A 10155-nucleotide genomic window follows, 5' to 3' on the forward strand; every position below is an offset into this window, starting at 1 on the left:
GTTCAATCGCACCCGGAATCTTATCGTCTCGGGTATAATATTTCGGGTCCGCTTGCTACCGCCTTCCACAATAACCAGTCAAGCTCCCCGGTCGAAAACCAGTTTGGATAAGAATATTGGCCGACCGGACACCACAAAAGGAAAAGGCATAATATCCGTAGAATTGGCTCAAAAATTCTCGGGAATTCAGAAAATATTGTTGTGAATTTGAAAACCTGGTTGAGTCTTATGGATTGCTCGCCAGATGTGCTCCCGAGAGCTTCTCGTGCATCACCATGGGTGGATCCTCCGCCAAAATTCTCTATTTTCAAGTCTTCGGCTACGTTGCCTGAATCTGCAGAGATTGTTGTTATCGGTGGAGGATTTAGTGGTGTTAGCGTTGCTTATCATATACTAAATTCATATCCGGGGATTAATGTTGTCTTACTTGAGGCTGGACAGATCTGTTCAGGTTCGTTTCTCTCTATCTCTAGAATCAGTTTCGTTGTTTACTGTAGAACAAGAGCTAACAGGTAAATCAGGAGCAACCGGCCGCAATGGTGGACATCTACGTCCAGACTATTATACATATACAGAAGCCGCAGTTAAAAGATTTGGTGAAGAAGATGCAATTCGATTGAGTAATTTTGAACGTCAGAATTTTGAAGCTCTGTCAGACCTTATAGAAAAGGAGAAGATTAATTGTGAATTTGATAAAAACGGCCAAGCATGGCGAGTGTTTCTTTCGGAAGATGAATTTCAAGATGATCTTCGAAATCTGGCTTTAATGCGTGATATTGGCGGAAATGTTGAGGACGTGCATGTGTATCAGAGGGACGAAGCTAGACGGGTGAGTTTCACAGCTGTTCTTTCTCAAGTGTCTTGCTGATTTGACCTAGATTACTGGTATTGCTGGCTGCTATGGAGCTATTGCCTCACCTGCCTCTCCTATTTCGCCAACAAAACTAGTTTCGCATTTATTGGAAGCATGCATGCTAAGTGGTCTGCATCTACAAACCAACACCCGTGTGCTGAATATCACCAACAATGTTCTCAGTGGAAGCTCTTCACCTTCTTTTAAAGATCCTGCGGATGATTTTATCGAGATCGATCAAAGTCTACTTCGCATGTCGCCAAGCCGGAAGTCATTTCTATATAAATTGCACACTAGTAATGGCGCTATATTGGCGAACAAGGTTGTTCACGCGACAAATGCATATCTCGATACTTTATTATCTGTTTCCCCGCATATTGCTAGTAACATTTGTTCAGACAATCTTAATGTCTTGGTTACTCCTACTCGCGGTCATGTCTGCGAAGTTCGACTCGCCGGCGGCCGCACAAAACTTAGTATGGATCCGTCGTATAACATAACTAACATGAATTTTAATCGTGGGGGTGACTATCTGATTCAGCGACCTAACGGAAATCTTGTTTTCGGAGGAGGTCGTCGCTTTGGCAAGGGATTAGGCTATGAGTCGTTCAACACGTTGACGACGGCCGAGTCGGAGATTGACGCTGCCGTGGATCTCCATCTACGATCATTTTTGACTCAGTCATTAGGTTTTGATACTGGACGTTATCTAAGGCCGTTGGATTGTGGCAACAATGATAAACCAAAATCTCAGTTTTCTGAAAAAATCGATCTAATAAGGGAATGGACGGGAATCATGGGGTTTTCGGTAGACGAATATCCACTTGTGGGCAAAGTCCCCTCATTTGTTGACGAAAGCCACGAATATTGCATTTCTGGCTTCACCGGCCATGGAATGCCTAGGATCTTTCTTGCCGCAAAATGGCTGGCGCAATCGATCTTATTAGATGACCGAGATTACCAGTATGACCAAGAATACCATAGTTCAGCGGAGATGACACAGAGCTTCGTTAGCCGAAAGGTTGAAAGGCAAGTAGACATGCCGTTCTGTTTCGTGATGAACGAGCAGCGTTTGAAAAACATGATGGAATTGGTTAAAACAAAGGAATAGTTTATTAATTTTTATCAATGGTTTTAAAATAGTTCCTTGAAGAATCCCTACTGTTGTATTGTGGTTGGTGTATTTTTATTTTTATCATTGTATGAATCTCGGGTCAAACGCTGGTTTTGACTTCGAATAAATTTTAGTTGTGTTTCTTTCATGATTGCGTTTACTTGACTGCAATTAATGTGTCTAATTATAGTTATCACCGAGTAACTAGCAATGATATTTCTTTGGGGCAGAGAACCCCGTATTATTTGTGTATCTTAAACGACAAAAGCACGAACTAGGATTCACGAGATAGACCGTTTGTAATTTTTGATGTTGGGAATTCTCTTAAGTAATTATAACATTGGCTTTAGTGGATAGTGTATTGTGTTCAATACATAACAGTTGCAATAACTGGTCTTCGATCCTATAAGTCGTAAACACAGAGGATATGAGACTATGACAGTTCACTATTGGAGTTATTGACAAATAATAGTAAATGTTTCTCTTCTACTACGGAATTCGATTAGTATGAACTGAAATCTCATCAGGTTATTCTCTCCAATGTAGCTGTGCGAGACTATTGGATTAATAAGTCACTACTTCCCTTATTTTGAATTGGTTTAAAACGAAGAGAAGCTTCAATATCAAAACTACAGCGATATTCATCTCACGCTAGACACATCAAAATGTACAGTTGAAGGGAAAAGCTTACAAGATTAACTTAACTATAGAACGGACGCACATCGAAGCATCTTGAAAACTACGCTTACCTGTCGCTGAAACGCTGTAAAGTCAAAATAGTGGTTACCCATACATATATTTATTAACAGGACATTAAAAAATAGCTGTAATAATTACATTTACGTATTTAAGCAGACATCCACACAAACCGTTAGACGCGAATTGAATTTGCAACAACTTATACTAGCTGTAACTTGATATTCATTGGCGCATTTTCAAGATCCAACGGATCATTAGCAGTCCGCTAAGGTATCATCATCAAACAGTAGGTCTTCTTCAATAGCATCCGGAACTAGAAGATGGTGGGTATTTCAGTGGATGCCGTTCGGCGACTTTGTCAAAAAATAATCTAGGTATCGCAACTGGAAAGATCTCATCATACTGTCGACTAATCAGGTCCATATATGAGTCGTTACAGCTGTTTTGGTGACTTTCAAATAAATCATCTCCGACCAGCGGATCAGTTACATATTCCCCTTCTTCGAACAGCCAGCGATTACATCGATCAGCCTCTACAGCTTGACATATTTTCCGCAGAACAATTTCCTCTCGAACTTCCGGGTCCAACTCTGTGAGACTTGCCTCAACCTGTTGTGTTCGCTCGGATTGCGCAACCAGTCTATAATTCTCGGCAGCGTGAAAAACCGCTTCACAGAAATTGGCTTTGGGGATATAATAGCATTCAGACTCGGATAGGCTCATCGGTGGATTAGCTTTAAAAAACAAACTTGATGGAATCACTTTAAACATCCGAGTTCGAAGATATTCAAACTCGCGTGTCCGGAACTTCGGTAAAACACGCACATCATCCAGCACACGCGAGTCGTAAAGATCATCTAATTGTGCGCTATCAAGGGTGTCCAAGTATGAGTCTGGATCATTTTGGTACTCGTCGGTCATCTTATTATTCCAATATTTGGCCAGGTACTGGGAGGCTTCGGTTAGCGGCTCAATCCTGTCCCAGAACAGGTCTAAGATCCTGTCGTTCACTGCTGCTTGTTCAATGGCATTTGGAGAACATGAAAGCTTTGAATTGAGACTGTTCACATCCTTTTGTTTCCCACGCCAGCAGCGCAGTGGAGTAGGATCGCACTGAGAAAAGTATTCTTCTGTGATATCAAATGATGGACACTCTGTCGTGCTTGACTCAGTGCTTGATGAATTTTTAGGTCTTGCCATGGCGCATGTATTTGAACCAGAGTCGTCTGAAAATGTGTCAATCGAAGTATAGGCAGTTGGAGGAAGCATCTGAAAAAAATTAAAAGTTCGAGCTGAGGATACTGACGCTGTATTTGAGTGCGAAGATTTAGAGGAAACGGGTGATAATGGTGCTTGTCTCCGGGAAGATTTGTACATAGAACTTCTCATTAAGGCCAATTTTCTAAATTCTGAAATTGACGCATGGAGAGCCGAAGAGGCGATCGCAAGACTTAAAGCGCGTTCTAGCTGTGTAAAAGCGGAAAGGGCCAACTGAGATATTTTGAATTCACCTGTAGCAGGATTTTTAGATGTAGTTATTCTGATCTCTAACGGAGACAAAACAGATTCACTAATCTCTTTTGCCGCAGAAGATACAGAATCTACGTCTACTTTGGAGACCTTAGTTGCCCTGTTCGGTGTCACCAATGGGTCCGTCTGGATAAGGACTTTAACTGCCTCGGATTTGAGCGAACCATCTCTAGCAGGCTGCATCTCATCAGGCCGTGTGGCTAAAACCAACGGTGCGCTAGTAATGGTTCTAAGAGAGTCTGGTACCTCTTTGAGATGTATTATTGATACCAACAATTCTGTATTTCCAGTCTTTGACATATCCGGCGGAGTTGGCAAAATGCCAGTAGATTTCAGCTTCCCTATAATAAATTCCGATTCAATCTCCATGGATTCCTTAATTTCACTCTTTGTAAATTCTGTGTACGCAAAATTTTGATCTCGGAATATTTTTTCTGACAATGGTGACTTCGGTGGATATAATGCAACCCTCGTATCGGTATCTTGAATATTCAGAGCCTTCACTGGATCAGATTGTATCCTCTGACCTAACTTCCCAGATCTAAGTATCGGAATACGGGATGACTTTGGAGATGTCAAGAAATCTACTGGAAGATTGTTTGCACAGGTTCTGGTAGCTATTGATACCGAAAGTCCGGAAAAAACTGGAATCGCCGACTTTTTGTTCGGACTCTTCAAATTTGCGATAGAAGACATACGTTCTTGTGCTTTACGATCTGCAGCAATTCTCGCAGGCGAATTGCGCAACACTTCTGCTTCATTGTGAAGGCGCACGCGACGTCGATTAATGGCCGCCTGTCGTATCAGAGGACAGCTGTCGTCAGACTTCTCGAACCGAGGAAGTCTGAATGAATTTTTTCGTGGGGGAAATTTCTCAACTTTGAGTTCCCCATCACACTCTCCAAGGGTACATTTAGTATTGGCTGTTTCACTATCGACTTTGGTTTCAATTTCCCTAACAGAAGCTGGATGAGTCTCAATCGTGGTGGCTACCTGGTAGGCACTATTGTTCGTATGATGATAGAAATCTGAAGATAAAGATTTATCTTGAAAAGAATCCGGAATTAGAGTCTTTTTATTACAAATTTCTGATTCAACCAACTGATTTACTTCCTCCGCAAGATTTGGCTTTGCCTTGCAAGTAGAGGCATCCATGAAATGATGGGAGGTGAAAACTTGTAATTCTCTACCATCAAATTCTTGAAGACCAGATCGGAGAAGAACGGGAAAATCTGCAATGACAGGAGTATGTACAGTGGCAAGACTAGTTCCTGTTTCGGTTACTTGTTCAGGCGCCAGCGAGGGAGCAAGATCATCTAAAACAGTCACAGCATTCTCAAAAGGACAAGCAGATTCATTATTAGGATATGATGAACTTGATTTTAAAAGCATCTCAGATTGGAGACTGCAATTAGCCAGAATTTCCGAGATTTCCGGAGATTTAGCACATGCAACAGTAAGTGATTCTAAACCAGCGGATTCATTAATTGTAGCAATTTCAACTTGCTCGCTTTCAGAAACAGGAATTTTAATCTTCACAGATCTGGTAGCAGGTGTAGGAGGACAAGAAAGATCTGAAAAAGAATGCTGTTGCCGTCTTCGAATTTTAGCTGGGTCGAAGATCTGTGAAATCTGTCGGGGAATATCTTTTCCTGAGACAAAATTTGAACATTTCTTTGATGGAGTTCCGTGAATGCTATCTAGGGTTAATATCTTATCCCAACTAGAAGAGGCACTTGTTTGCCTCGAAACTAAAGCATTCAGGGACGACTGTGGCGCTAGCGATTCAGCCAGATTTTTAAAGGGAACCTCTGTAATCGATGATTCAACTGAGTGTTTGGGAGGAAACCTCATAGTCGAACAGGATGTATACTTCTTGATTGCAGACATATTGCATGGTTCCACGGCATGTGAAAGGCGACTATCATTGAGCTTAATAGCTCGAAAAGGATGAGGCGACTTGGTTGCCGATGCAAATCGTGGTCGGTCACAAGCGGATCTTGAAATGTTGTTCTGTGTTTCTGTCAAAGTCAATTCAAAATGAACATGATTTTGAGAATTTTTACTCGGAGAACGTTGAGATGACAGGATTTTCGATAGATCTGAGGGCGGCTTGAGAATAGATTTTTTTTCGGCAGATGACTCGGGCGACTTCCGCCGTTTAGCTGAGTTATCTAGGCAATAGGAATGTTTTGGTGGTGGATCAGGTTCAGCAAGATTGCGTGTCGAAATAGATAGACTTTTTGGACAAATATCAGTAGCATTGAAAACCAGATATTGCGGTATCAGTCTCTGTTTCTGTGGAACAGAACGAACACAATATTTTGAGCAAGCTGGAATGACCGGTTGTATAGAATTATATAAAGATAAAACGCTATGATTGATCATCTTTATCAATAGCTCTGATACTCTGACTGCCATACCAAAACCAAATATCTTTATAATGATAGATAAATAATTATTGATTCTTGCTAATAAATGCTCCAACTCTACCAGATAAAGGTCCGGCTGGCCACTCACAGGAATACACAAGTAATTATATATTTCATAATCCACCCAGGCATTCTGTATGAATGCTGCTGCAAAACAAAAATCCCATAGTCGGGCAAAATTCATTCGAGCATTGATCCGGCGGTCAAAAACTTGTTGTTCAATAGCATCGTTGATAAAAAAGGTTGCAATTTTTGCGATAAAGAAGAGCATGGAGAACAACGAAAACGTTATCACCCAGAATTTCATCGAATCCATACAGGAGATATATTCAGGCATTCCCATAGATACAGACATCATTGTAGAATTCGGATGCGTGATATAACGAGGCATAGCCAAATGAAACAAATATAAAAATTCATACCTGTTTATGTGATTCGAACTATCATTACGCAAAATTAAATATTTAGAAAATGTCTGATAGGCATTGTTTATCAAACATCCGCTAGCCCGATTTCAAATTTCGGTCACCAAAAAAATTGCATTTTGGGTAAAAATCTGTCGATCTAGCGCTGAATTGGGTATTTATAATTATTCATTAAAAGTCACCTGGTGCTATCAATGTCCGTCAAGAAACGAGCGAAGATTTCATGTAAATTTCTTCCCGCTAGAGATTGACTGATATTATTTTGGAGTATTGCCAGTTGCATTGATGACCTTGCTCAAACAGAAGATCCTAAGATCGTCGAGGAAGGAACATAATTTACTCCATGCGTCTGAACGACATATAAATGATGAAAACCACTTTTATTACATTCAAATTATAAATCCGTGCTATTTACACCTCATGTTGGAAGTCATGATTTTCGATCCATTAATCGCGCAGCTTTGAATCGACTAACTTTGACTACCTCCCCATTCTCATCGAGCGGGACAAACTCGCGTTCTTCCGGCCGAATGTTGTAGCCGTTTTGTTTGTCGACCAATTTCTGACGCATCCGATGATAAGCAACCGATATTTCCTGTCGATGTATATCAGAGTCCAAATCAAGTCCCCCTAAATCGGCGTCCAGATCGAAATCCGGAACCAAAGGCTCAATGACGTCGAGCTCTTGGGAAGACTGCTGAATGCGAACAGACTTATAGGGGCGTTCAACAACTGAATCAGACAGTATCGGCCGATTGCCTTCATGATCTCGCTCTCCCAGGTCTTCAACCGGTCCAGCATGATCCGAAGCACTAGCAGCTTCCACAACATTGTCTCGCATGAGTTGCTCTATATCGACATATTGGACTGGCTCTTCGGCCTGACTCGTATGAATTTTGGAGCCGGGGCGTCGTATCCGAACTGGTTTGTTAGAACTAAAAGACATTGATGTTTTTTTTGCAGAAGAAACTTCCAATTTAGGAGATAATTTTGTAGACTTCATCGTACTTCCTGAGGATGTGATTCCACTTGCCGTCTTCTGATATTCTGATGATACATCGACAGGAGCGCCATCAAGAGTCAATATTTCACTATGAAATGTAGGCGTCGGAGCGGAAGGACAGTATGAATTTGAATTGTCGTCTATCGGTAAAATCTCACTTCTAAACGGAGCATAGTCGGAGAGTTCTGGAGCTAGACCGCAATCAGAAGATCTGTGTTCAATTATTTGATATTCGTCAAACGGTTCTCTCCTTGGCGATGAATGCCGTTCCATAATGTCTCTAAAGGTATTGGATTTCACTTCAAATTTTTTATCTCGCCTCATGGGCTCACCAAAAGGAATTGAATTCGTAGGCTGGCCCTGTAGTTGCCGAAGCCTACTCTGTTTAAATTTTGAGATTTTCTTTCCTGCTCGATTACATTCTGACTCAGGCTTCGCCGTGCTCTGCTTAAGACTAGACTTAATTGGCTGATCTGGCGTAGCTGAATTACTGGAGGAACTTGAAATTGAGGAACTGGGTGCTTGCTTTCGAAATTTTTGGACGGAAACGGAATTTGAAAATCGCACTTGCTTCGGAGAGTCACTAGACTCAACAGGCCTCGAAACAATTTTAGTAACAATTTCCACTTCAGAGCTCGAAGCGGAAGATAATACAGAATTTGGAGACGTTGTATAAATCATAGGAACACGCTCGACAACATGTGTCTCTAGAGGCGCAGATGGAACCGGCGAAGAAGAAGGTTCAGGAATATTCGGAGGAGTGGGAGGAGGTGACAGTGGTTTTGCTTCAGTTGGGCCCAGATCGGAATACTGTAGCAAAGCTTCAGACCCACGCGGCAGCCAAGGAAATAAACTACCTCTTGTTCGGCCCCATTGGTCACCATCTTCATAATCGTCATCAAAATCTTGATCGTCGTCATCGTCGTAGCTTTCATAATCGTCGTCGTCGTCGTCGTCGTCGCCTCCATTTGGACTTTGCAGTTTCCATGCCAATGTGCTTTCGGTAATTTCGTAATCGAGAAGATCTTCATCCGAGCCTTCAACCTCAAGCTCTTGTTCAATCTCGTGGGCAATTTGTTCCAATTCGACAGCATCGTTTGAAGATCGAGACCTTATATCAGAGGGGGATAAGGATGTTGATGAAGTGGTAAAATTTTGAGTCTTGAATCGAGAAGCAGGGGACTTTGATTTTGATTCTAACATTCGCCTTGTGGTAGAAAAAGGCTCACTTATTTCGACTACAGACCCTCGAGCCGAAGAGGAGGAAACATCGATAGTTACATCATCCAATGAGTCGATTGATTCACTGATTTCACGCTCTGCAATGATAATGTCATTATTTGAATTCGATAGGATGTCATCCATCTGAGTTTGCGATTGAGGATGCTCTGTTGCAGCAGTTTCTATATCCACACTTTGCGACTTGTCGGATTGAGTTTCGATCTTTTCCATTATGTCTGCCAATTGACCGCTAGCAAATTCCTCTAATCCGGTAGTGGTCTGCGGAGTAACGCGAGATTCTGGATCATTAGAATAAAAATCTTAAGAATCAAAAATAACATACCGATTATGTTATCATCTTCATCCAGATCCTCACGGATCTCCATCACCGGCAAACCGGAACTGTCATCCAGGATGAGCTGATCTGGCTGAGAGATGAGATCGACTACATTTAATTTCGACTCGAGCTCTTGCAATTGCAAAGTTATCTTCAGCTTTAGCTCAGTTAAATATAAAAGTTTTCGCTCGACCATTTTGGCAGCGTTATACGCAGACTGTTGCACAACAAAGCCGTCACCAATGGAAGTGTAGACTTCGTTTGTCCGCGTGACCGTGGCCGGAACGATGACCTTCGGAGCCGGTCTGGTCAAAACATTGCGAAATAGAGCATGCGGATAAGTTTCAAGGGTCAATTTAAGTGAATTGTAAAGTGCTTCATTTCGATCAATTTCAGCTAATTGTGACTGTAAACTGGTTAGCTTTGACCGCAATTGATCGGCAAATGGCACCATGAATGTCATTCTATCCCCGCTATCCTGTCCGATATGTCGTCCCTCCAACATAGCCATTCTTCCAGAAATTTCCATTGGCCGACGCTC

At 41.8% G+C, this 10155-nt stretch overlaps 4 protein-coding genes across 4 annotated transcripts; 1 reads left to right on the forward strand and 3 right to left on the reverse strand.

Moving 5' to 3' along the window:
* Positions 1-228: 228 nt before the first annotated feature.
* V1516DRAFT_664539 (FAD dependent oxidoreductase) lies at positions 229-1964 on the forward strand (the record flags this gene model as incomplete). Its single annotated transcript, XM_066920605.1, has 3 exons — positions 229-451; positions 522-829; positions 879-1964. The coding sequence occupies 3 exons, from the start codon at positions 229-231 to the stop codon at positions 1962-1964; spliced, it is 1617 nt and encodes a 538-aa protein (XP_066777616.1).
* Positions 1965-2963: 999 nt separating this feature from the next.
* V1516DRAFT_685824 (uncharacterized protein) lies at positions 2964-7019 on the reverse strand (the record flags this gene model as incomplete). The annotated part of the gene is made up of 1 exon (XM_066923631.1): positions 2964-7019. One exon carries the CDS (start codon positions 7017-7019, stop codon positions 2964-2966), a length of 4056 nt encoding a protein of 1351 aa, XP_066777617.1.
* Positions 7020-7251: 232 nt separating this feature from the next.
* On the reverse strand, positions 7252-9791 carry V1516DRAFT_365222 (uncharacterized protein). Its single transcript, XM_066918954.1, has one exon. It carries the CDS (start codon positions 9506-9508, stop codon positions 7484-7486), a length of 2025 nt encoding a protein of 674 aa, XP_066777618.1. The 5' UTR covers positions 9509-9791; the 3' UTR covers positions 7252-7483.
* Positions 9792-9795: 4 nt separating this feature from the next.
* Positions 9796-10071, reverse strand: V1516DRAFT_616540 (uncharacterized protein; the record flags this gene model as incomplete). Its single annotated transcript, XM_066919347.1, has 1 exon — positions 9796-10071. A coding segment is annotated over one exon (276 nt), but the record flags the coding sequence as incomplete, so codon positions are not given.
* Positions 10072-10155: the final 84 nt, after the last annotated feature.

Source organism: Lipomyces oligophaga (genome assembly GCF_038497815.1).
Source record: "Lipomyces oligophaga strain CBS 7107 unplaced genomic scaffold V1516scaffold_4, whole genome shotgun sequence".
NCBI classification, from domain to species: Eukaryota; Fungi; Ascomycota; class Lipomycetes; order Lipomycetales; family Lipomycetaceae; genus Lipomyces; species [Lipomyces] oligophaga.

Bases quoted from the DNA above. Each gene is read 5' to 3' on its own strand.
- V1516DRAFT_365222 (XM_066918954.1), bottom strand. From the start codon at position 9,508: ATGGAAAAGATCGAAACTCAATCCGACAAGTCGCAAAGTGTGGATATA.